General features: G+C 37.2%; 1 protein-coding gene and 1 long non-coding RNA gene across 2 annotated transcripts in view; both read right to left on the bottom strand.

The window, feature by feature from the left end:
* LOC150089784 (uncharacterized) lies at positions 1 to 27812 on the bottom strand. The gene is made up of 5 exons (XM_090368806.1): positions 27704 to 27812; positions 27409 to 27473; positions 17986 to 18114; positions 9184 to 9282; positions 1 to 80 (listed from the first exon to the last, which is right to left on the bottom strand). Exons 1-5 carry the CDS (start codon positions 27807 to 27809, stop codon positions 30 to 32), a joined length of 450 nt encoding a protein of 149 aa, XP_090224932.1. The 5' UTR covers positions 27810 to 27812; the 3' UTR covers positions 1 to 29.
* LOC150089782 (uncharacterized) overlaps positions 1 to 27864 on the bottom strand; it is an 87169-nt gene that overhangs the window by 580 nt on the left and 58725 nt on the right. The window lies entirely within an intron of this gene.

The following is a 27864-nucleotide window of genomic DNA, read 5'->3' as shown; positions in this document are numbered from 1 at the left end:
CTTTAAGAGAAAAAAATCATAATCGAGTATTATGACTTAGAGAAATAACACTCTTTTGGCTCCAGGTTGATTCCACATGCCTAGAATAATAAAAATTAATTGTATAAAAAATTGCAAGAAATAAATTCAGTGTTAAAGGAACAAACTATGAATAATAAAAAAAAAATAGGGTCACCTGAACGTTTTTTTCATATACGCAGTTTCTACAAATTGCGTGTGTTTTCTGGTGGATTTGCCTGTTTTTCTGGACGAAAAATCTCAGCTTCTGGGGGTGTAAAACCTTGCTATCTATGCCTGAGATTGACTACCTCAGCCAAGGAGAGAAAAAAAAGCCCATTAACGTTCCACGCGACATCAATGGGATTCGAACCTGGGTCTTTTCTACCAATATGGGGAGAAAGGTGACAATAGCACTTTGTTACCTGCGCAGACTTCAAGTGACATTCAAATAACTTAAATTTAAAATTTTATACAAAAGATGATCTTTGCTTTTCGCAGTCTTCGCGCACAGTGGCTATAATCTGCCAAGTGGAAGAGAACCCGTTTCCAATACCGTCAATGATGGGAGGACCGTTCTAATGTCTTTTTGAACACTGCAGTTGAGTTAAGTAGTCTCAGGATTGGCCGCTTCCCCCCCACACAGAAACTAGGATTTTTCTTCAGGCCATAAAGAAAGTATACAAAATATAGGACACATGAGGTAATTCCCGAGAGGGCTTAATATGATAGTTTTTTTTGTAGTTGGTGTAGGATTTTTAGAGCATCAGCAACTAAGTCCATATTGTTCCGTACATACTATCTGTAAATTGCGTTTGTTCTCAGGGTGACATTCTGTTTGCTTCATGAAAAACCCGAGTATCTCGGAGAAAAAACCATGCTACCCTCGACTGAGACCGACTAACTCAGTCATTGTGAAAAAAGAAACAAAATTCCTCCAGTTATTAACGAGGCTCGAACTTAGGTATTTTCCACCAGGTGTAGAGACATAGGGGTACTGACTAAAAGATTTCAGCTGTTGATTATCTTTATAATCCAAAGCTTCTTAACATTTATTCTGAACAACTCCCGAAAGGATGGAGCTAATTTTGATATCAATACGAATTTTCCTTCTTTAGGTGATGAAAATTTGAGATTGATCAGAATTTTCTATGACTAATGATTCTTTTTCTCAAATATTAGTTGGATGGAAAGTTGGGAAAGTTTGGCCTTGAAACTGGGAATAGGTAATGAACGCTTGAAAGAGCGAAATAGGTGTTTAGAGGGGTCACTAAATAATAATTGCAATAATAATGGTTTTCCAGTTTATTGTTCAAGCTACACAGTGAGGTTGTTAAAAATGGTGTTAAGGAAAATTGGAAGGAGGGATATAATGTTAGTTTTAAAGGTGTACTTTTGATGACGCCTGAACATGATAATAAACTTAAATCTAGAATGGATGCAGAAAAGAAGATCTCTAATTAATGGAAAATTCGTTTAAAAGGGTAGGAATTAGGATAATGCGAAGACTACGTGACAAGGGCATTGCGATTCAGACTTGAGTCTAACAAGGACCATGAAGATATTTGGACCAATGACCTCCAGAAATTGAGATTGAATATCACTAAGCCTAAGAAACCTGTTTTAAAAATAATATTGTATGACGTAATCAAGGATATAAATAAAGATCTACTTAATGAGTTATATGAAAGAAACCTAATACATATGGTTTTATGCAGAGATGTGTCAGTGATGAGATGAAAATACGTTTTTATAATGAAAACAAAAAGAAAAACGGAATTAACTGCATCTTGGAAATATCCTATAGGGTTGAAATGTTCCTTGATAAACAAACACGGATCTTCATTGGATTGATGTCGTACAGGTTTTAGGAATTTCATTTAGTTACTATTTGTTATCATTGTCAGGGGTACGGACACACTTCAAAGACGTGTAGAAGTGATACGCCGGTTTGCAGGCATCGTAAACAGGTGGCCGCAGCCTAGTGGTCAGGCACGCGGGGGCATAAGTACACGTGCCTCGAGTTACCCGGGTTCAATCCCGTGACTGCTGAATACGGTGCTCTTTCTTGTATTCTGTCTTTCTTGTGAACTCGTTTGGTCGTCCCGGAGTATAATACAGAAATTTTAATGTGACGAGTCATAATTTTAAATTCCCTAAAAATAAAAAATAATGAAAACCTCAGTTTTGTTCCAATTGTAGTGCGAAAAATAGGTCTGCTGCTCATTCGGTTAGAGATAAGAAGTGTCCTGAATACATATGTATTTGCACTGAAAGTTACTAGGGAAAGAACGCTTTACGGTAATGAGCAATAACACTCTTACCCATAGAAATAATTAGTACGACGAACTCAAGGTTTTAGAAATTAATGCGCAGAATTAAAGGTCTGTTGCAGATGAACTGAGATTAGTTTGTGAACGTGAAAAGAGTGACATTGTTTGTGTTCAGGAACCTTATGTTTATAGAGGTCAGCTAACTGGATATCCCAACTCTATTAGAATCGAGTTAAAGAATTGTGAAAAACTAAAGGCTGCTATACTATTTTTCAGCTCTGATCTGGTTGTGACCAGTATTAATGCTTTATGTACATCGCATACAGTCTGTATTGGTATTGAAGCTAGTTGGGGGAAAATGTTTCGTTATATCTATGTACTGTCAGCCTGATACGGACCTTCCTTGCTCTCATGGCTATTTGGAAGGCATTATTCAGATTGAAATGCAGAAAAGTGATTATCTGTCTGGATTCAATGCTAAAAATCTTTTATGGCATTCTAGATTTACAGATGCCAGAGGCAGCTTATTGGAAGAATTTTATCTTATCTAAACTTGAGATCATTAATAAGTCTGCTACAGAACCGACATTTTGGTCTACTAATTGTGAGTCTAACATAAATGCAACGTTAGCCAAGAGTACAGCCTTCAATTTCATATGTAATTGGCAAGTTAAGCCAGATTTAATTAACAGCGATTACTTTCAACATAGGCTGTGCTAGAGGTAGATTTATTGAGCCTTATTCTTTACAATTTCAAAGATTTCAGATTAAGCACGCTGACTAGGGTAAGTTCACCGTCCTCCTCACACCGGGTGAAAAGGTCCGGGTTCGAATCCAGTCAATGACGCGAGGAATTTTGGTCGGCTTTTTTCACTTCGTGGCTGAGTTATTCGGTCTCAGGCATAGATAGCAAGGTTTATCCCCCCAGAAACTGGGGTTTTTTTCGTCCAGCAACACAGGGAAATCGACCAGAGAACACACGAAATTTATAGACATGAATACGGATAACCCTAACATAATAATTTGATTTGATTTGACTGGGGTAAGTTTGACAGATTTGTTAGGGCAATTTTTGGTGAAAGTCATTAGTTCAATTGTATAGGATTAATGCATTTTATTTTGTTCAACTGGTACAACAGAAGTCATTTGATGCCTCGAGGGAGTATTTCAGCAGTATCAATGCTTTTCTTAATCACAGTCAATGGATCATGTGGATGAGGCGGACCATTCTGATAGTACTGCTCGGTTAGACTGTTGTTGTGTTAGTCATATTAAAGAGGAACCATTTTCAATAGAAGATCCTAATTCACCTGTTAACAAAATTCGTAATATCAGGTGTCCTGGTATTGACCTAATTGAAGGGTAAGTTATTAAACATTTCATCAAGCTGATTCCTGAGCAACTTCTGCTTCTTCTTCTTTTATTCAACAAATGCCTGCTTGAAGGAATTTCCCCCCCCCCCCCCCCTTGGAAGGATGCTGTTCTTAAGGTCATTTTGACTCACCTGAAAAACCTAAAACTTAGCTTAAATGTGGTTTTCCTTCTGGTCGTGGTACAGAGAATGCTTTAAAATCTTCGATTAAAATCATTAGAGATTGAAATGAAAAATATGTTCTTGGCATTTTTGTTGATTTTGAAAGGACTTTTGATAACATCTCTTCGGACAGTGTGGTATTGATTCTTGGCCTCTCAAAATTTTACCCATCAGCTTTTAGCGTCTTAGTGTATTATTTCCAGGAAAGATCACTTTAGTTACACAAGGAATATAGTCATGTTTATATAATTGCATATACGGATGATCAGTCAATATAAGTTGAAGGCACTCTATGGCTACAAATTGAATAACGATCTAATGAAATAATAAAAGATCTGAACGTTTAGTGCGAATTCCATAAATTAATATTGAGATAAAAAAACAAAAATATTATTGCTAAAGGGGAACGTATCTGTTTGTAGTGTGCGGATTGGTCTTGAAAGTTTAAAGTCCGTTAAGAATATTAAATATTTTAGAGTCTTCATGGAGAAACGTCATAGATTTGACACCCATACCAGATTTATATTTGAAAAGTTTGCAAAATTTGTTATGATGAGAGCAAGAATTACTAGAAAAGATTGCGGTATTACAGGTAGGACACTATCTCTTTTTTATGACTGTGTTTCTTCTCTCTCTCTCTCTCTCTGTATATATATATATATATATATATATATATATATATATATATATATATATATATATAAGTGTCATCGATGAAAGTAAAATAAAATAAAATAAAAATAAAAATAGATGGAGAAGTTATTAAACACAAAATGCCGAGCCTAGTTGAAGAAAAAAAGAAAAAAGAATGTTAAGAACCTATATAAAATTAAGTAGAATTAAATCTGAATTAATGCCGAATTAACAGGCCAATCATATGTACAAAAGCTGAAAGAAAAGGAAGGGAGGGTAATAGAGATAAAAATTATAAAATAAAAATTAAAGAATTAAAAATTAAAAATTGGTACATAGATCAGGTATTTCATCAGGGGGCTACACCTGATCATGTACCAAACACTGTGTTTCTATGCAAACTCATGCTGATGGAGAAGCTGTAGAAATGAAATGGATATATAAAAAAAAAAAAAATTAAATTAATTTTTTCAATTTTTTTAAATTTTTTAAGACTCCACAAACATGAGTGAGGTAGCCCCAACGCAGTGTATTTAGATTAATAAATTATGTAACGTAGTGTATTTAGAAATAAATTGAGTCGATAGTATGTAAGAACGCAAACGCAGTGTGTTTAGTAAATTAAGTGTGTAAGAACGTAAGTTTAAATCAAAAGTATGTAAGTTAAATAATAATGAATAACAAGATAACAAGAAAGCGGTATAGAAAAAGGAAGTAATGCAAGGTAGGGGAGGGAAAAGAAGTTAAAAATACAGAGGCGAAGATAGTGAGAAAGAGGAAAGTGAGAATGTCCGAATCACCCTCGTATTACACTAATAGTTCAACGGACGGAAAAACGAAGATCAGAAAGTAGAAAGATGTAAAGAGAAGGAAAAGAGTTTAAAGGATACTAGGCAAGCTGGGTGTGTAAGTACCCAACCTCATAGAGAGGGCCTTGGCTATGAGAGTGTTAGTAGAAGTGGAAATTAATACCGCTAGCTTGTAGTGTATGTTTTGAGTGATAGACATGAAATATAATAAAAAATATGAAGAGGAGAAAAATTAAAAATATGAAGAGGAGAAAAATTAAATACCTATGATATTTGGCAGAAATAGGTTGAGTGAGATATAATCAAGAAATGAAGATACAAATTTGCGATCATGATTAATAAGATACAATTATGCGAATATGATTAATAAGAATGGAATGTACACAGAGGGAAAACTATGACAACGATGGTGGAGTTGCTCAGAAGAGAAGAACTGTGGGAGCCCTCTGTGGTTAAAATAGAGAAAATAAGATTTTATTTATTTAAGAAACATAAATAAATACTGATATTAAATTACGAAAAATGAAAAGAAAAACTTAGGAAGTGAAAGAACACGAACATCGTTCTAATAGAAGTCATAATGTGTGATCACTTTCCAAGCAGTGGAAATACCACCATTCAAATGTACAACTATACAACTATACAGGTATCGAATTAACCCTAATCAAGGTGGAGCAAGGTGAAACCGAATTTTTCTTTAATGAAATCAGAGAGATTTTTTATAATAAAATTTAAAAAAAATTCAATATATAAACAATATATAGACAATTTATAAACTTATATATATATATATATATATATATATATATATATATATATATATATATATATATATATATATATATATATATCTGTGTATATATATACAGTACTCTAGAAAATAAAAACACTGACTGGAAAATTAATTAGAATTACAAGATGTGCATGGGGCACTAAGCCCCATTGAAATGCATTAAAATAACAGTAAAATAACATTAAAATGCATTATGGAAACATATTTTTAGCTACAGTGTGCTATTCAGTAGGTGCATGGGGCGCTAATATTAGTAAATGCCTGGTAAAAAGTATTTTATGCAAGCTCAACTGTAGTTTTTATTAGCGACATTAAGAGCATGTCGTACAATTTCGACATCAGCTCTCCAGGTACTAAGAGGTAAATTGCCCATTCATTTGAAATAATATGTAATTACTTACAGTATTTTAGGCCGAAGGATCTACATGCTGTTATTGACCACTACATACTTAATCTAGATTCATGAATTAAGGAAGATGTGCAGAGAATTCGAAATCAGTTCTTTGAAGATTGGCAGGATGAATGGTCTAATGATACTAAAGGTAGAATAACTAACTAATAAATCCAGGCATAGGATGATAGAATTAAGTAAACGAAATCTGCTTTAGTTTAATCGAAGCTTAAATTTAACTTTCTTGATTTAGGTCAAGGAAGTTTATATTTTCAATTACATACTTTTGGCTTTGCTGCTTCTCCACTCTCTAACTGCAGAAGCCTGAAACAGTACCGCATTTAATCTTTGAATATAACTGTTACTTAGATTATAGAACTGACTTGAAAATATTGACTAATATTTACGAGGAGAAGGACCTACCTAGATTTCTTGACAGTAAATAAAATTACTTTTCTTTCGCAGAATTTGCAGTTAAGATTTTTAGGTGTAGGAAAAGTCTGATCAGAACTGATCCCTAGCAAAACCACTTGTGTTCCTTGAGAACAATAAAATGTTCTCTATTATGTTGTACGGAGCACAGAACTTGCACCTGGTATTTTGATTCCTCAAAAGGCTTGGGAAAAATTAGGAATAATGTAAAAATTTAGAGACTGTTTTAATTAGAAATTAATGGGAAAAATTTTCATTGCTGACGTTTATAGCAATTTCTAGCATGACTTAACTAAAGAAAAGATTGGATCAAGTCAACTAAAGATTGGTGACAGTAAAATGTGTTAAAAAAAGTATGTATGTTTTTAAATAATGAACTTTTGAAGATTATAAAATGACTACCTTGTGGGTTCGGCCAGTTGGCCTTTGCGTTCTTTGTTTTCTTGTGTTCTGTGTGGCTCCGGGTATAATTGTCGAACTGACTTCCCACATGGGATGACAGGTTTTGGAAATTTAATTTTGCCTTGCAGCTTCGTAATGCTGAAATCTCAGATTGGTTGTAATATTTTGAGTGTAGTATATTATCTGATTTACTGTTCTTTTTGTTGTGAGCTAACGATTTCTCACTTTTTTAAATTTAAATCACTGTGAAATTTTGTTCGATAAATATTGAGTTGTTGGATGAAGAATTTTTAATCTTAGGTTGAGATTAAAGTTCACTAGAGTTGACCTGTACTGATGGGGATAAAGAAGTTAATCAATTATCACGAGACAGTGATACAGTGATAATTCACTGTATCACTGTCTTGTGATAATTGAATAACCTTTGCACGGTCTTGTGTTAATTTTACGTCTGGGGTGTCTTTTTGTTTCAAACAAGTCAATTGCAAATCATGTTTTGGTATCTGATTGTCGCAGTTCTGACATGTTAATTTTCTTGATACTGCTGCCAAGTAGGCAGTTATTGTTCTAAAATTAAGATTAATTATATTATTTAATAATTGACTGTCTTTTCCACTAATATCTTTTCTCTTTTCTACTTACTTTGATTCTTTTCCGGGAATGCCTTTTTCTCTCATCCCCTTGCTTTCTGTCCACTTTCATTCCCTCCATTACTCATACTACTCCCTCTATATCCCATTTCCTTTTTTTAAACGCCTTGGGGCTCTTAGCCTTGCCTGATAGCTCCAGTAAGTCTCAGCTTCCCTGGCGCGCCTCCACGTGGCCGAAATTGGGAGTCAGGGGACAGAGGATCAGGTGTCCACTGCCCGCTGGCTGTAAAGTCGCGAGATTCCGGCACTCAACACATAACGTAACACATTCTTACACACCATACATATACTTGACGGCCTTGGCCTTTTTGCTTTTCAGATGCTGTAGCGATATATAGGAGCAACCCGGGAGACTGCAATTAAAACAAGCACATTTTGACCTTGACCTTGTTATAAAAAAATCCAGAACTAGGGGATAATAAATTGATATTATAAGGGAAGGTGTTTAGACTCGACTGAAGAAAGTTTTCTTTCAGCTAGCGATTTGTTGAATACTGGAAGAAGTTGCTTCTGTAGGTATTTGAAGTTGACAATTTGAAGAAATTCAAAGGTCAACTGGATAGTTACATTGAGAAACGAATCTCTATATTTAATTGTATAATTTTTACATTTTTTTAATATTGTAATTTATTTATTTTTGGCCGAGCCAGCAAACGTCTGTGCTTTCCTTGCACTATACGGCTAATACTAATGCTAATAATATATTATAATTAAATATTAAGTAGTGTACAGCATTTTCATACTGCAACAGAAAAATATATCTTGAAAGGGTGCAAAATATTTCCATTAAACTATGATTCATTGGGATGTTATTTCCGTTATATATGATTAAATATTTGTGCAGATAATCTGCAGAAATTTCTTCCCCCAATAAAGTCGACCTTAAGATTCATTCCTATTTAAAAGGGGTTTCTACAGAGGAGACAGAAATGTTGATATTCATACACAAACATTTAATAATTTAATGTAAGAGCTTTGTATAGAAACCAAATTGAACTTTCATCATTAAACACGATATCGTGTGTCGTCTGTAGATTAATATAATTTTAGAAACGCCAGATGTTCGAACAAACAAAGAAACTAACATACTAATATTTCCATAATAATATTTTGCCAATTACATTCACTCCAGTGTTTTCCCCGGAATAGAGGTACTCCATTGCATTCGTTTCACAAATAACGATATTTTTGTTATTTAAACTAAGTCTGCAGTAGTTAATCATAAATATTCTCGTTACCAATACCTTCTCTTTTTACAAATAAACTTACCTTGCTATGTTTGCTCATAATTCGAACAAGCTCTTCATCACTATGTGGATGATCTCTCAATATATTCTTAAAGTAACACTCCATGACCTCTTTCTGCTCCTACAAGTCGTAAAAAATTCGTACAATTCATTTATTATTTTGCCGATTTTTATCACTATTTTAGGCTTCATAATGTAATGCTGAGAATTACTGGTGTTTGCTTAATATAAATATAGCACAATTATCTATATTAAATAATTAGTATTCCATTACTATTTGCATACACTGGTAAGAGTAAAGTAAAAAAAAAAACAGTTTACAGTAAATGATGCGTTTCTTTTCCCTGCAAATCAGCATATTACCAACTAGGAATGCTTGCCACAATTTTAAGGACAAAAATAGCGGCAAAAAAATTTCTCCGATCAGAACATCTAACAACTATGTTGAAGATGTATCCCATTCAACCGCCTCACATTTTAATGATGTGAACAGCAAAGTGCTAATTCGAACAAAAAAAAAAAACAATAATGCGAGTTTCCAGTGTGTTAGAAAAGGCTAAAATGGACCACTTGCCTGAATATTTAGATATTGGCTATCCACTGAAATATCTGCAGCTGGTCAATCTCCAGCATATAGCTGATGTTTAGTGTGTAATTTTTCGCAGTCTTTCGATAAGTATAGCAGAATCAATGACTGGTACCAGAAAACCTGCGGAGGTAGACTTAGAAAAACAGAACTGAACGAAAACGGACCTTAGTCTTTCGGGAAAAAAAACATGGATTAAGATCTCCATTCGAAGTGGAAGGATCTCGAGTCGGCTATTGGAAATTCTGTTATTTATGTTTCAAACAATGGTTCTTTGCCTTATGGTTTTCTCTATGCTAAACGAAAGATAACATGCGTTTCTTTCTAATCACTTCGGAGGAGTGACAAGATGATGTGGTATTAACTGTGTGTTACAAATCAAGTACAAATGACAGTGTGTGTCGTTTAATGATGAGTTCGGATTTCCTGTTTAAATTAATTGAAGAAATGCACTAATTTGGAGAATTGTGGCGCATGACATTTCCTGTATACCATGAGTGCAAGATATTGTGGGTGGTATTCTGGTTTAGAAAACATCTTTTGAATTGATGTTTCAACAAGAATGGGTTTTCAATGCGAAGGTAATGCCTACAGCCCAAAGCCGGCCTTTAAGTGGGAGAAACTTCGGATACTTTCAACTCAGAATATAATGATCAACGTTTGCCTCTATCGTTCTCCCAACTCCACTAATCACTTAATTCTTTGACTTCCTCTCTCTCTGAAACTTGACTTTCTCCGCTCCAGCTTTCCTTATAGTGATATAATTTTTCTTCGTGATTGTAATATTCACAACTCCAGCTGGCTTCAATTTTCTAGTCTGACAGAACCATTTGGTTGTACAGATTCTTCACATTTACCTAAAACAATACCAAACATCCTAGACACACAGCCAACACATTTATTTCTTTTTTTCACAAACCCTTCAAAGTACATGGTCGAGGAAAGTGTTCCTCTTGGCACCTCATATAACTTGGTAATTGTATCCTTTTCAGTGGAGCGTTTATTTTTTATTCGTTCCCAACGTCGTGTTGTTTGCCATTATAAGAATGCAAAATGGTTGATCTGCGAAAATTGTTTTCCTTGGTCGGATTACTGTTTCACAAATCTTCTAATGTCTTTCTCAAATTCTAATATTTTAATGTTTTCTCTGAATGTGTAAGTGAAATTATTCTTGTGGGAATGAAATTCATATTCCAAACCTACCTTAAAATCTCGTTCTTTATCTAAACCATGGTTTTCCAATAAATGTGCTAAGGCTGTTCAAGATAAGAATATTACATATTTGAATTGGCTTGTATCTAAATCTCTAGGTTTGTTTTATGCCTACATCGAAGCTCATAACAAATATAAAGCAGTTATTACGCCTCTAGAGTACATTTCGAACATGTTAGCAGTATCAGTATAAAACTTGTCCAAACGGCAGTCGATTATTCTGGGTTCTTACCAAAGCTATTGCCGAAACATTTTTCTTATCCCTATTCTCACCTCTGTCGACATCACATGGTTTTCTTTCTACTTCAGATGACCAGTTAGCATCCCACTTTTCTTAAAACTCGTGTATTGTAATCTTATTCTACTGCCGAAAAATCACAATTACACTCCATACATGGCATAGAGGATTAATCGCGGGTCAGCCATTATTTTAAAATCCAACATTGAAGTTATTAATACCTACAACTGCTGTTCCTACAACGTTGAAGGAATTTCTCTTCTGATCCAAGTTAAAGATTCACTACTTCAAACATATAAAATTTATATTCCGCCTGGACCTTCTGATGATATTATTAACGAGTAATAACCTGGATCATCACTGTTCATAAGTCTCAATTTAACATGATTATAATGGGTGACTTTAATCTCCCCCTGCCCAAATATAATTTATAAATGACGTTTCTGTCCGAATCCTTATTAGTTCTAGGATCTAAAAATATCAACGTGCCTGCTACAAGAGGTACTGAAGCTCTTGATCTTGTTTACTCTAATCTTCAACTTCAAGAAAAACGTAGCAGCAACATTACATTTAGATCTGACCACAGAAGTATAGAACTGCAAACAGCAATTTGCTATGGAAATCCTCGCCCCACCTCAAGAAATCACTAAAAGAATATAATCAATTAAATTCCTTCAGAAAGAAAAGTTTTTACAGCTTTCAAAATACTATCCATGGGATTCTCTTAAAAATATACCTATTCAAAACGCAACGTTTCTAATAACAAATGGATAAATCAATTAAAAACAGAGTCGGCATCCAAACTTTCATTTCTAATCTAAAATCATACTTTAAAAGGAAACAAAAATGCCACAGGCAGTGGAAGAAGTACGGCACTTCATCAACGTACATAAAGTATAAAAAGAGCAGATCATTGTTTCATCTCAAAAAAATTCAGGCGTACAAAAATTATTTAACGTTCAGGCTCAAGCATAATAAAATAGCACTTTCTTCAAAAATAAGAGCTATCTTGCAGCATGACCAGATTTTGGAATGGATAAAATTCAATATGGAAACATGCAATTTTGACATCTGCAATGAAGATAAGCAAAACAGATTTAAAGAATTCAATTCTTATAAACACGCAAATAGTGTGCAACATGAAATGCTTCCTAGTCAAGTCCTGCTAATCAACCAACTTGTAAACAAGAAAACAGTTCAGAAAATTATTAACCAATTATGAATTGATAGTAGAGAAACCTCTCACAGCATCCCTAGTTTTATTTTTAAAATGTCCAGTACATTCATCATTGATTCTTTAGTACATATTATTTCCAGATTCATCTCCCAGCGATTCCTTCCAAGACTATGGAAAACATTTAGAATTACCCTCATTCCAAAACAGGCTAGTAGTAATAACCATATAAGCTATCATCCAATTGCTGTATCGCCAAAAATCGCTAAAATTATTGATGAGATCAGACTGCCATATCTACAGGATGCGACCTTCGCTAATGCACCTGTAAACATGCATTTTGGCCTACTGGGCGCTCCACAACAACAAGCCTAGGCGACATTGATCACCAAAAAGCCATTGAAATACTGAAAAATCATTTCCTCTTTAACACAATGGTTATATCCTATCTACAGTACAGGCGAAATCATAGAAATCTCATCTTCCCCACTAATACTGATAATATTCTCGTCACAACCACAACAGGCATTCCTCAAGGAGGTGTTCTTTCCAGTGTTATAGTTTCAGCATCTCTACAACCACTTCTACAAGAAAATGCAAATCTGCTGGCTTATGCCGATGATTTAAAGTTGTTTATTAATTCCAAATCCTGTGATGACATTTCCAAGGTTAGCCATGATGCGAATTTACAGATGTGCCGAATAATCCAGAATCTGAAGAATCTCAATCTTACTATAAATACAAACAAATCTGCTCAAATAACGTATTCCTTACAGAAGCAACCAAACCACATAGAAATTAAAATTGCAAATGTTTCATTTCCCAACGTATATGCTCACAAAGACCTAGTAGTTGTTTTTGACAAAAATCTTTCATTTAATTCTCACTATGTATATGTTGTTAAAAAAAATTCAAAAATCAAAATGGCTGATCAAGCAAGAAACTGCGGCGATTCAAGATAGAAAAACAGTCATAAACCATGTTCAGAGATGCATTTTCCCATTCTGTCTTACGCCTCCGAAATCTGGTCTGTCATTCCTCAAGGTACCGTAAAAAAATTCCTTGCCCTAGAGTATTGGGTTCTTAGATGGTTGAACAATAAACTTCGTTTTCCCCATACAATATCCAGGCAAGAGCTTTATAAAAACTTAAAAACAAAGACTCTGCTACAGACGGTCAACGAGTCTGGAGTCATGCTTCTTACAAAGTAAATTACTTCTGCAACCAATTCACCAAACCTAGCCAACGTAATAGCTCCCACCAACAGAGGAAACTCAAGAAACCAACAACAATTCAAATCCAAACTCTCCAGACTAAAACAAATGGACAGAATGTCCCCAATGCATCCCTTCACCTGATAAATTATCACAACATTGATTGTAAGAGGTTGCTCAACTCAGAAGTTTACAGGAGTCTCATTTCCAAACAGATTATGAGAAATACAAACCGCTGCCTGCTTGTAACCTAGTAACTACATCCGAGAGCCAAATGTGATGTTCTGCAATATATATTTTTGATCATTATAATTCATATTCGTTGTTAATTTATATGTAGAATATGCTACGTATTTTTATATATATATATATATATATATATATATTTTTTTTTTTTTTTATAATATATATAGCTGAATTCCATTTCTCTTTCGTCGTTTTTCACTTTCTTATTCTACTGGGGGTTTTCACTTCTGCTTGGAATTTTTTTTTTATATCCAGCAAGTTCCTAAAACGTGTGATATATGACTCCCCCATCCCATTATCGTCACATTGCACTTCTATTCTTTCTAAATTAATGGAGAAGTCAAGTAACTGCCATGTATTAAACTATCTAGAAACCTTCTGTCTATTCAAAGCCCGCCACAATCGATTCCGTAAATGTCGATACACTGGTTTATGTTAAACATCTATAGATAAATTAAACAGAAACGTTTGGTGAAACTCAAGCAGTTGTTTTTGACATTTCAAAGAATTTAGATCGTGCTTGGCACAAAGGTCTTCTAAATAATCTCCCATGTTATGGTTTTCCAGCTGTTTTACTTTTGTAAGTGGGTATCCAATTTTCTCTCTGAGCAGGCACTGCAGGTGATGGCAGATTGCTGTATATCTTTTAATTTCTCCATTAATGCAAATGTTCCCCAAGTTTCAGTTCTTTTTTCCGTTCAGTTCATTGTTTACTACATTGAATAAACTCTCTGAGCAGGCACTGCAGGTGATGGTAGATTGCTGTATATCTTTTAATTTCTCCATTAATGCAAATGTTCCCCAAGTTTCAGTTCTTTTTTCCGTTCAGTTCAATGTTTACTACATTGAATAAACTAGCCTAAACGAGCCTAAAATAGCGCAAATAGTGTACTTGGAGTCAACAGCATGTAGTCTGGTTAAAGGAGATAAACAGAAAGTGAATTGAAGACGAAGGTTAATTATGAGAGCATCCTTACAATCGGAAGGAAATTATCTGGATTAGGGAAATGTCTATGTACTGACAATACATAGGTGATTCTAAAAGGGAAATCAATACCTGCAGACCGGTAAATCTGACTTAATGACTTAAACACAGAAAACAGGTAATAATGATGAATGCAACACAATATGGTTTTATTAATGTGGCTTCATTGCATTGAGAAAGAGACTATGCCGATACAAAGAGAGCTCTCAGAGGAAAATAAACTACCGAATCTTCGATGAGGAAAAGAGCCTGCTACAGAAGTCTTGGAGGAGACGGTAAAAACCAAATTATCATATTAGGGTCGGATCACCCGTAAACCAGCTACCGATATATTTATTATGTCTGTAAATTGCGTGCGTTCTTTGGCCGTCAGAGCGTACGAATATAACCCATTTTCTTTGGGAAAACCTTGCTATCTACGCCTGAGACCGACTAACTCAGCCACAGAGTGAAAAAAAACCCCTAAAATTCCTAGCATCAGCAACAGGATTCGAACCCTGGTCTTCTCCAACCGGTGTGAGGAGGACGGTAACGATACCGCTGTTCTACTTGCGCAGATGGAAGAGACGGTAAAGACGGAAACGGACCACCCGAGCAGAAAACAATCGAGCAAATCTGGGCCTACATCATGATCCAACACCGATTACCGCGAGCCCTTCGGCTCCGTGACTTATAGCTATCAGAGACGCTGAAGAACTACAAAGTCAATTCCGTAGTGATAAACTTCGTAGAAGCAACCACGTCGAAATGGAGTACAACCATCACGGTCGAGAACATGCCAGACCGATCCCCATCAGGAGAGGAATCTTTCAGGGAAATGCCTTGGGCCCACTATGATTCTGTCTAGAACTCAACCCGCTATCCGCCTTGTTCAACAGCAGAAAGTATGGATAAGTATGGATATAACCTCAAAAAAGGAAGGAAAAAGCTGTACACCCTCTGCCACCTAATGTACGTGAATGAAATCAAGCTCTACGCAGCAACCGAGAAACAACCCCAGCAACGACTCCGGATCACCGAAGAATTCAGCAATGATATCAGGATGGAATTTTGTGTAGACCAATGCAAGGTCAACAGATTGCATCAGGAAAAATTAGTCGACCGAAACTGCCAGCTGCACACTGATAACGAGATTGGCGCCACAACAGAGGGAAAGGTCTACAAATAAAAAGTATGATATCCTGAAAAAAGGCCTCTGAGGTTGGGCAAATTCATATTTTAGCATAAAATCAGCTCACACACCAACCATAAGAATACGTATTTACTGTAACTAAATTATTTACAAATTAAAATAAAATAAAATATACAAAGCTTCCTCCAGCATATGGACGTGCTGCAGGAAGCTTTGTTACTGCTGAGGAAGGAAGCCGATGTTTCCGAAAGCTCCAGAGATTTTTATCGCTTTTAATCCGGTTCATTTCAGTGTATTTTATCTCAAGGATTTTATCACAGTTTTAATGTTTTTTGCGTGTATATAATTTAATTTAATATAATAGCAGTTTTTGTAAATATTTATTTTATTTTAATTTATAAATATTTTAGTTACAGTAAATACTTATTTTTATGGTTGGTGTGTGTGAGTTGATTTAATGCTAAAAAAAAAAAAAAAAAAACAAGTATGATGCGGGCTCCGCACTTATAGCAGAAGGAGTCAAGGCCGGACTAACAGAAAAATACCATCAGCCACTCAGAGGCCTGCTGAAAACAAAGCTGAACGGAGGGAACACAGTTAAAGCCATAAACACCTATGCATTCCCAGTGCGAACATGCTCCTCCGAAATTATAGTTTTGGACTAACAGCAATCTGGAGGATATCATGAAAAAGACAAGGGCAATGTTTAACATTGTGAGCTGCCAACATCACCTAAAGATAGCCGTGGAAACTCACAGAAGCAGGGAAAGAGGGGAGAGGGGACTGTCTCACTGAGCAACAGAAAACAACGGTAGCTGACCTGAAGGATTACTTCCAGAGAAGCACAGCAGCATTCTACCAGGCCATAAAGAAGATAGACAAGCGATATACCCCACACAACCTAGGTGAGGAATCCCCTCTCGCCCAGACAGCACAAAGGAAGTTAGAAAATGGGCAACGAAGACACTCAATGGCAGGTACTACAATGGCCTCTATCAAAATCACATAGTTAAAATGGCTTCCGATGCGTGGCTCACGAGCGAGACGCTCTCTTCCGAGACTCATCGATTCATGCTCCCCATCTAAGATCGGGTAAACAATATCAGAAACTATAGAAAATACTTCGCCAAGGAGCACAGAGTGTGAGATGGCATGTAGATGACGCCATGTGGCCTCAGATACGATCCATCACGTCATGGCAGGATGCAAAGTGATCATCTAGAATGAGTACACTCGTAGACATGACCCAGTATCCAGAATAATACATCAGAAGCTGGCAAGAAAATACCAGTTTATCAAAGAAGGTGCACCGTACTACAACTACGAATACCAGGAAGTATTAGAGACCCCAACCCATAAGCTGTACTTTCACTGCGACATAATAAACACGGATATGACAATCCTGTACAACAAACCGGACATAACATTTGTGAACAAGAAGGAAAATGCTGCCATTCTAATTGACATAGCTGTATGAGGAAAAGATCAGTAAGTACACAAATATAAGCCAGGAAATCAAAAAGATGTGGCATATGCAAGAAGTAAGGACCATCCCGATCATTGTTCAGCTACCGGTATAATGCCAAAGATCCAACCTAACAGCCTAGCAGCAATAGGTCTCCCAGCGAACGTCATTTTCAAGAAACTCCAGAAAGTCGCAATCCTGAACAACTGCAGGATAGTCAGAGTGCTTCTCGACCAAAAATAGCACCAGATATAAAAATCCTCCTTGTACATGGTAGCAGTACTCGTCACTGTGTCAGAACCCTACAATCAGGGAGAAATAATAATAATAATAATAATAATAATAATAATAATAATAATAATAATAACTTTATACCAATTAGTTTTATAAAATTAATTTTATTATTAAAGTTATTGTTGACATAATCTAAAAACGTTATCCTAATTTGGAAGCCACTTCAGTCAGAATTAATTTTATAAAATATACGTATTGCATTGAAAATACGACGGAGACAGCGTCACCTTCTTATGGTGTCACAGTAACTTTATAAATAATAAAATGTGCTTGCTTACTTTAGGAAAGTGGCCACAACTGCAGTCCTTCCAAAGACCAGTGCAGGAGAACTTCACTATATCACGAATGGTGGGCCATCGAACACAGTTATTGCTTTTAATCATGCAACTCGCGTAAGTCTCTAAATACTGAATAAATAACGAGAATAATAGAATAAATAAATGAGGTCTGTATAATATAGTATAAATTTGTAAAACTTAGTTAAATGAAAGCAGAGAGTAAATGTATTAATCAAAGTGAACCCTATCGTAGGTCGGTTGTCCATTTGCTTAGAACGAAACGTACATATTTATATTCTAGGCATATATGTATCAATCATAATTACGTAAGGTCTCTTGAACGATGCCTACGAGCCATTCACTACATTCTATTGATAACTATCAGTGAATTTTTTATATCATAAATTTTTGCATTGATATTAATTAAATTTTCTTCTTAATGGCCACTTCCCTCTAATAGGAATCATGGTATATTTCATGGCACCTTATAAAGCAACACTGCTGCAACGGCATATATTATGCTGCACAGAGAGTTTAGCGTGAAGAGGCACCAGTGGTTTCCCACAACTTCTGCTTTGTTCACTCTTTTAATAATTAAGTTATGCAGCAAAACTTTAATTTGTCTACAATGTGTGCGGCTTTTTATTTCGCTTTTGGAATCCAGTCTGTTAATTAATTTCACCAAGCCATTGAACACGGTCGAAATCCTCACATGAAACGCTTCAAATGGCATATTGTACTTATATGCTAGTTTGAGACAGAATTGCACAAAGTTAAATTATAACTAATTTTAGCTGCAAATTTGTTAAATTTAAACCTACAATTTAATTCATACATTTTTGATTTCTTGACATTCTACGATATAAGGTTCCCGGTTATAATATGCCCGTGAAATGGATCCACGAATTTGAGATATTCAGGGCTATTACACAGGCAGGGAATATCTGCCTTTTTTAGTATGCACTAGAGATTTACAGTTGCATTATTATATTCCTAAATGTGGACAAAATTTTAAATCTAATGTTATTGTTCAAAGCAAGTGTTCCTGGCTTTAGCTGCATATATTACTTCTATATTTTCTCTTAGTTTTATCAGATCATTCATCTATATACAATACAGTCTTGTCAAAAAATTTCACAATTTATGTCAAGTATAATAGAAAGGTAAATATGATATAATAGAAAGGTAAAGATGACAGTACCAACGTACCAGTTTAAATAGAATGTTTTCTCTCCTTTTTAAACAAAGGATGATATTTCCATGCAATACATGTTTAAGACATATGTAGATGTATAAGTCTGACAGATGTATATGAAAGATGCGGCTAAAAATAAAAGAAAAATATTTTTAAATCATTTATTATGAACGTGTTTCTCTTTGTCTCGATCTCCAATAATCCTTATCGGTGATAAAATTTTCAAAGCATCGAAAATCTCTGCTCTTTGCAGTTACGAATTTGAAATTATATATCTAGAAGATCGCGCCTTGTTTCTATTTTACAAAGCGAAGATCCAGCTCTGAGGAAACCAAAGGGAATCTGCCAACCATGTTTATTCCAAATATTCCGTGCCGACATATTGCCCTCCGAGCACCTTATTCACTGTAATAATTAGCATCACGCGCTGCATCTTGTCTGGTAGTCTATCGACCTCAAATGTGAGCATTGCTTTTTGTATGCCACCTAACTGAGAAGACAATATTCCCAATAAAATAGCTGTTTCAACGTAGTGCAACTGCTGATCTCCAGATTTGGACGTCATAGAGAATTGTTGGAAAAAAAAATCTATTACTAGCGTTTGTTTATCACTAAAGTATTGTAAATTTTGTTCCATTTGTCACCTCAAACTGAATAGCTTGAAGTGCAGTCTTTCCATATGGCAATGAAAAGGTTGCTTTTAGCACAACGTCCCCCACCGAGATTCATATCCTTTGAGAGACAGATTCGAGTGCCATATATATTATGAGTGTTATGGGTGTGGGGTTGTTCTTGGGGAAGTATGCTACCAGAATTGATTTGAATCGGTTGATTATCACTCCGATTTGGGCGAGGACCTCTTTCATCTAGTATAAAGTTGTGGTGTATTTCATTGGTGGAACATGTTGACTGTTGTCTCGGCTACTGATAGGTGTCATCATTTAATATCACCTCCGTAGCACAGAATGTCTTTTCTGCCAAAAGCGAGTGGTACCAGCAGAGCCGTGAGAAGGATAGTTTTATGGTACCGGATCGATTATAAATCCCATAGTGGATATATGCTGGCTGCTTGTTAGACAAGAAATGACTAATTATTGCTGTTAATATATATTTTTTAAGAATTTTCAACAAGAGAAGTATCTTATCAATTGGACTAAAATTGATTGGCCTCGGTAGGTGTTAAATTGAATATTTGTTCCACGTATCTGAAAAATATTTCTTCCAACATTGATATTATGTGCCTTTGCTGGGAGGGTGTCGATAGCTGCAATCAGTTGCGTTTTATTGAAACTGGCTCCTCTGAAAATGGGAGGATTGGCTATTACTTACTAGGTTGCTTCTGATATAACCTTTGCTATGCTCAGTCAATCTTAATGCGGCTTCAACTTAGGTATCAGTAGGTTGATGGAGTTTCTTGTGCTTTGAAACGTACGGCGTGTTCCTCTTTTACGAACAGTGATAGCCAATATTTTCCCAACAAGTCCAATATTTTCCCTTTAAAAACTGGAGTACCCTAGGGAATTGGTACTACACTGGTGTGCAAAATTTAAGGACCAACACTATTTCTAAAGGTTACAACCACAAAATAAAGCGAAACAGCCTGTGGCGATTTGCATAACTGTAGCCGTTCAGCAAAACGGTGGTGGACTGCAAAAATTTGAATCGTGATGAGAGGACTCACATAAACAGATAAAAGCAGCAGTTCAGCAGTTATGTGCAAATTACCCAATTGTGAGCACGATTGTTACAGACTTTCGATTGATTTCATACAGTGCTACAGACAACGAAATGGCCAGTAGACAACATCTGGATGACTTTTACCGGGGTCGAATAATTGGGAAGCTCGAAAAGGTAGAAGTGCGAGCAGTGTGGCTGCAGAGTTCGGTATCGCCCATGGCATCGAATCACGTGGGTGTTCGGCCTTCAGAACACAGGTACAGCTGCTTGAAGGACCAGTGTGGTGGTCGTCCACGAAAAACAACGCTCAATGATGACCGCTATATACTCCTACAGGCCAACAAGGACCGACAGACCATAAGCAGACAGCGGGATCCATTGCAAACCAGCTGCACAGGACGAAGGATATGGCTATTTACTCTATTCAAGCGACTCCAGAAAAGTGGACTGTTTGTCCGACGGCCAGTAGGCTGTGTCCCTTTAACACCTGCCCATCGGAGACACCGTTTTCAGTGGTGCATCCAACTTAAGGACTGGATAGCAGCGAAATGGGGTAAGGTAATCTTTACTGATGAGTGTAGATTCAATCTCAGCAGCGATTCTGGCCGTCAGCTAATCTGGCGAGAGGTTGGCACACGGTATCATACCGCAACCATCACTGAAAGAGATCAAAATGACGATTAAGGTGTTCTCGTCTGGGGAGGCGTTTCCTTAGATGGACGTACACAACTCCAAATACTGGAAGACCGTTCTGTAACCAGTGCACGCTACGGTACTGAGGTAATCCTTCCCCATGTGCGTCTGTTCCGAGGTGCCATTGGCCCCGAGTTCGTGTTTATGGATGATAACGCCATATTATGTTTTGCCTTATCCCATCGCACTGCAACTGTTAATATGCTTTTGGAAAGAGAGGACATTGTTCGAGCGGATTGGCCCGCCCGTTCCATCGAAATAAATCCCATCAAACACATATGGCAAGCTCTGAGGAGAAGCGCAGCGGCACGTCAATACCACCAGAAAATGTTCGCCAGCTGAAGATGGCTCTGACAGAAGAATGGACGATTTTACCGCAAGAACATTTCAACAACATTGTTCTAGCCTTACTCGTACTCAAGCCGAGTGTATCAACCTACAATGCCGAAGAAACCTGAAATCCACAATTGCGGCCCCCTCACTGCTAACATTACAACCATCCTGGGCGGACGTTGTAGCTGCACCTCCTCCTACACTTGTGGCCCAGGTTACTGCAGTAAGCCTCGCCACCCTGAAGAGGGTAAAATGGGAACCCCAAATGTACTAAAGAGAAGGCGATCATTTAAAATGGGCACCTCGGCCACCTCCAGGCTTCAGGCGATGAATCCACCAACTGTCCGTCTTCGACGAAGTCTATTCGTTTCCCGACTGGCCCCAAATACAACTCCAGATGATATCGAGTCATACATAATGCATGAGCTGCACTTGACTGTGTCTGTCACACTTCTTAAGAAAACACCCCTGCATACATCGTTCAAAGTTGAGTGCGATGCACAGAATTTCAGCTCCATATCAGCGACTGCTCTCTGGCCGTCTGAATCACTACTCAGGACATACTATGAACCTAAATCCAATATCACCCCACGTCTAGCCATGGCTAATGGGCTATCCCACCAAGACTGCTCCCAAGCGTGACGGTTTTATAGACATTCCTATTCTCAGAAGCCCCAAAACCAGGAATCAGGGTCACACGATGATGAGCCCTATACATACCCCGATGACAAAACCTCTGATCAATCTCTGCAATACCACAGCTACAATGAAATCCACCCTCAGCTTATACCAACTATTGTAACCAACCGTGCTAAAAAGCCAACAAAGAAAATAAATAATGTCCTCGAATCAGCACTCGTGAAGGTCTCGTGTCACCTTACACTCAAGATTTTTTATCAAAATGTTCGTAGTATTCGGAATAAGCTCGAGACACTTGAGCAGATGCTTCTGTCCCAAATGGCTGATGTCATCTGCAAGTCTGAAACCTGGCTGGAACCACAACAAGAATCAATTGCCTCCACCCAAGCTGCTGGTTACAAATCTTTCTTCACCTCCCGCTCTCATACCTGTGGTGGGGGCGTTGCTGTTATCATAAATGCCAGTAGATTTGAGTTCGCACATGTAGTCTCCAGCAAATCCAATTTATTCGAAGCATTGATAGTAACGGTCAAGATCAACTCCTGCTTATTAGATCTCGGTGCAATATATACACCCCCAACCCCCGATGTTCAGACAATCAATGATATTGCATCCTGGCTAATAAATACGCTTCACACATCTGCTATCCACCTCATCTGTGGAGATTTTAACTTACCACCAAATCTCCAACATCTCCATGAGTCACTTATGGCTAAGATTGCACCTAGTGGCCTCAGGATCATAAATGAAGGCCCAACTAGAGGTCTTCATCGCCGGGATCTCATATTATCGTCTGGTTCCTGTAGCGTCGACATTAAACCCGAAACTCACTTTGAATCCGATCATGAACCCATCGTAGTCCTATTGCAGCTCCCAACGCCCAACTTTAATGTCTCCCACTACGTCAAAAAGAAGATAATCATCTCTCCCACCTTCCTACAACCGAACAGATGCCTTTATGCAACAAGATTAATTCCCTGGGAAGTTCTCGAATCAGGAGATCCGGAACTGGCACTAGACATTTTAACTAGATGGTTGCACACTGTTACCATGTTCTCAGCAGCTAAACATGTCAGTATATCCGCTAGAACTAATGCTTGGTGGTCTTCGGAGCTAAATTACAGTTTCAAGTGCAAACAGTCCCTCCATAAACAATGGAAACAGTCTAGTACAGCATATGACCGAACTCAGTACTCCAAAGCTAGAGCACTGTTTAACAGACTGAAATCGCAAGCCATTAAAGAATATACTGACAAGACCTTATCCAAAGGCAAAGTGCCATATACCCGTAACTCTGAACCAGATTCCAATTTCAGTCCAGTTGAATGGATCAACTATGTAGCCAGATTCCAAGACAACATCACACAACCATATGATTACCAACCAGACCCCATTTCTAGTCCAGATGATGAGCTGTTTTCTATTCAAATCGATCAACAGCAGCTTCGTCAAGCCATCAACTCGCTGCGTCCGTCATGCACCGCTGGCATCGATAAAGTCCCGCATTTCATCGTAAAGTGCCTCAGTCCATATATCCTTGATCCTCTGCTCTACTTGTTCAACTCCATCCTCTCTCATACAGTGTTTCCTGCATCCTGGAGCAAATACAGTCTTGCCCCACTACCTAAAGTTCAACTACCAAGCCAGCCGAAGCACTATAGACCGATATCCACTGCATCCACGCTCCTAAAGCTACTGGAAAAAGTCCTTCTTCCGCATATAACACGCCATCTTCTTCCACAATCATCAAAACAACTCCATTATGTTCTCCCTAATAGATCAACTGTCTCCAACCTTCTGGCAGTCCAAACGGAAATTTTAAATGCATTTGAGGCCAAATCGGAAATGGCGGTTGTTTATGCCGATATTGAAGCTGCTTTTGATAGCCTCAACATCTCAGCCCTTCTGAATCTCCTAACCAATTTCTTTCGGATCAAAGGTGACGTTTTCGCTTTTCTGCACTCGCTCCTCCGGAATAGAACAGTGTACCTCACTCATCGTAACCTATGCTATACCCGATCCATCAATGCTGGTGTGCCGCAAGGTGGTGTTTTATCGGGGTTACTTTTTACCGCCCTCCTTATTCCGTTTGTGTGTAACAGAGATGATGTCATTACCTACGCCGACGATATAAAGTTCCTAACGGAAATACCACCATCAGCCGACAGGGGAGTGATCACATCGGAAATCTGTAATAAGATCACAGCTTTCTCTAGCCATCTCAACCATTTCGGTCTCAAACTGAACCCCCAAAAATCCGTTATTATGGTTTTTTCTCTGAAGAAGTGTCCCACATCCATACAACCCTCACTGCAGGGTGCAGTTATTCCAAGTGTTACTAAACACAAAGATCTCGGTGTAACCTTCGACCCAAACCTTAGGTTCAACTGTCACATCAAATGTGTTCTACGCAAGATCAACCGAATGTGCTGGATTGCCCGTCAACATCTTCTTCATAACACAGACGCAAGAACCACAATCAGATATCTGGAAACCATTGTGTATCCTACCTTTCTGTATGCCTCTGAAATATGGGCATCCGCAGTACCTTCTCTCATGAAGCCCATCTTCGCCAGTGAATACTGGATATTGAAGTGGGCAACCCACAAACATCGACTACCCCCTCAGCAGAGGACCACCAGCATGGCCGACCAACTCCAAATCCCGCGGCTGCCTCAAATAATCAGCATGAGGAGAACTGTGACCACAGTCAAAATGCTGGTTGGCAAAATCAATTCCCCTGACTTCTGGGATACATGCCAGTGGCATGTTCCACTTCCTTCCTTACGAGCCACCCCTCTTCTTCAGCTACAACGGAACAGGCTGAAGATCAGTGACAGATTCCTACCTCTACAAGTACTTCCTACAGTACAAGCCCTGCTAATGATCGGAGTTGACCTCCAGAAATTCGCTTCTGATCGCAATTACAGGCGCTCGTTGGCCGAACTTGTTCCCCTTTTGTTTGGCCCCTGATGTCGACTCATACTGATATCTCCATCTGCTATCTCCTATGAAGCGCATAACGGCACGTCGCAGGCAAATGGACGAACTGTCTCACAAGAAAATGCAATACCGAACATCAATTTGGCACTGTGAAATATTCTGACTTGTGTGAATATGCTTAAATATGTGCTTTGTACATATGAACGTGTACATACCTTGGTGTACTGTCTGCCTCACAACTATGTACATACTCATATCTATTGAATGGCTAATGCTACGTTTTTAATTGTTATGTAATCTTTTATACTGTACAAATTTTTATACTGTACATATTTTTATATTACCCTATATCATTGTCAAGCCCCTGGCCTACTGGCTGTGGCGGACACATTATTGTATCTGTATCTTTACTGTACAATAAAGATTTTCTTCTTCTAAATTCTAAGTACGGACAGGCGGTGCAAAGCCTGCATCGACATTAGGGGTGTCTATATCTCCAACTGCGGACCACCTCGTCTCTGTGTTCCATCTTTGGCAGTGATGCATCTGTAACATGGCAGTACCATGTTGCCATTTTTGAATAAAGTCCCTCTGCACCGTTTTGTTTCCGTTATGTCGGTATTGTTTCCTTCATCATTTCTGTACCTCGCGAGGTTCCTTTGGTATGATTTTCCCATACCCAGGCCACTCCTATGAGAAGCTACAGATGAAAACCAGACTGGCCTTTAAGTTTTGCACACGAGTGTTCCATTTATTGCAGACCTTCCTAGATTTTTACATGTCTTCGAACTGTGTAATAAGTTGATTTTGTTCACTGGCTTCAATACAATAGAAGACTATTTTTAACTGATTGTCTTGAACAAAAAAACACAATAACAGAGGATCATTATGCCAACCAGATGCCGAAGTTAAAAACTGTACATCAGAAAAACAAATTGCTTCTCCATGACAATGCACCTGTGAACAAAATGCGGATTCTACAGGCTAAACTTTACCAATGATGATTTGAATAATTAAATCATCGTCTGTACAATTAAGATTTACACTAAGTACTAATATTTGTTCGAAAATTTCAACTCCCATTTCTTGCAGTTCGCTTTAAAGATGGAGAAGAGCTAAAAACAGATATGGAAACTTGGTTTGCTGCTCAATTAGAAATATGCTTTTGATGGATTAAACACTTTGCAGATTAAATACAACACGAATATTGAATTTCGGGATGAATACGATGAAAAATAAAAATTTAAAAAAAAATAAACAACACAGAATTTTGTACCTATGACGCTTATGCACGATTCTCAGAAATTTTGAACAACCACTGCACTTATTTCATTATGGAATTCGCTTCTTTGTTTTCTTTAAGTATATTTTTCCCCTTAAGAGTTCATGCATTCTAGTTATGCACTGGAAATGGATATTCATTATATTCTAAATTTCTGTGTTCTCTGTAGATTACATTACATTATTTGTTTTGAATTCACGCCAAGGTTAAATCTCTCAGGTACCAATCTATTCTGATTTTAAATTCAATATTCGGTTTCTTTATTTTATGAATGAAACTTTCAAGTTGAAAAGGAAAAAAATATACCACTGTCATTCTGAGATCGCATAAATCCACAACGGTATGAACAACACCTCCCACGAGGAAAAATTTGAACTCGGGCCTACTTCAAATACGGAGTGGAAGGGCAGAGATTGGGCTCAGGTTGGAAGCTGTACGGACCTGTTCTAAAGTACCTGATCTGAAATGCATCTTGAAAGTAAATAATCATGGAGGATTAGATTCTGACAATCATTGACATGCGATGTAAAATAAAAATTTGTTTACAAATATCGTAGTGTTAAATGAAATGTATTCCTAGTTATAATTTGAGCGTAACAACAAGAAATACCTTCAGAAATTCATCGAAAGCTATAAAACACTTATTTTTCTGTTAACTTACCGCGAAACCATCCACATTATGATTCATACATGAGTAAAGGTTTTCAGTCCCCCTCTCAGAAAGGGCTAAAAGTAAAAATTAAATGTTTAATGAGTAATTGATTTATAAACGCAGAAGATAATACGGATTAATTTTATTTAAAATGTGCATTTAAAATTACACACAAATTGTATAAGCAACAAAAGCAACGAAAAATTATATAACGTTTATATAAAAATTATATAAAGCAATCAAATCTGACTTATTTTCTTTTCCGATTAAATGAAAAACGGATCAATTTGAAAACGGCACTCACCACATGCATTGCACAGCCAAGTTCCTACGTACTCTAAAGAGCCTGAAAATGTTCCATGAGGAAACGTTGTGCAGAGGAGAACCAAATATATCCCTATGGCATTCATCGTATCGGTTCAATATTTCGAAAGAGAAAATGAAATCTCTGTTTTTATAAAATAG

This window comes from Mastigoproctus giganteus, chromosome 2, assembly GCF_048544385.1.
Source record: "Mastigoproctus giganteus isolate SK-2022 chromosome 2, ASM4854438v1, whole genome shotgun sequence".
In the NCBI taxonomy this organism is placed as follows: Eukaryota; Metazoa; Arthropoda; class Arachnida; order Uropygi; family Thelyphonidae; genus Mastigoproctus; species Mastigoproctus giganteus.
This window is presented reverse-complemented; position numbering and strand designations above follow the sequence as displayed.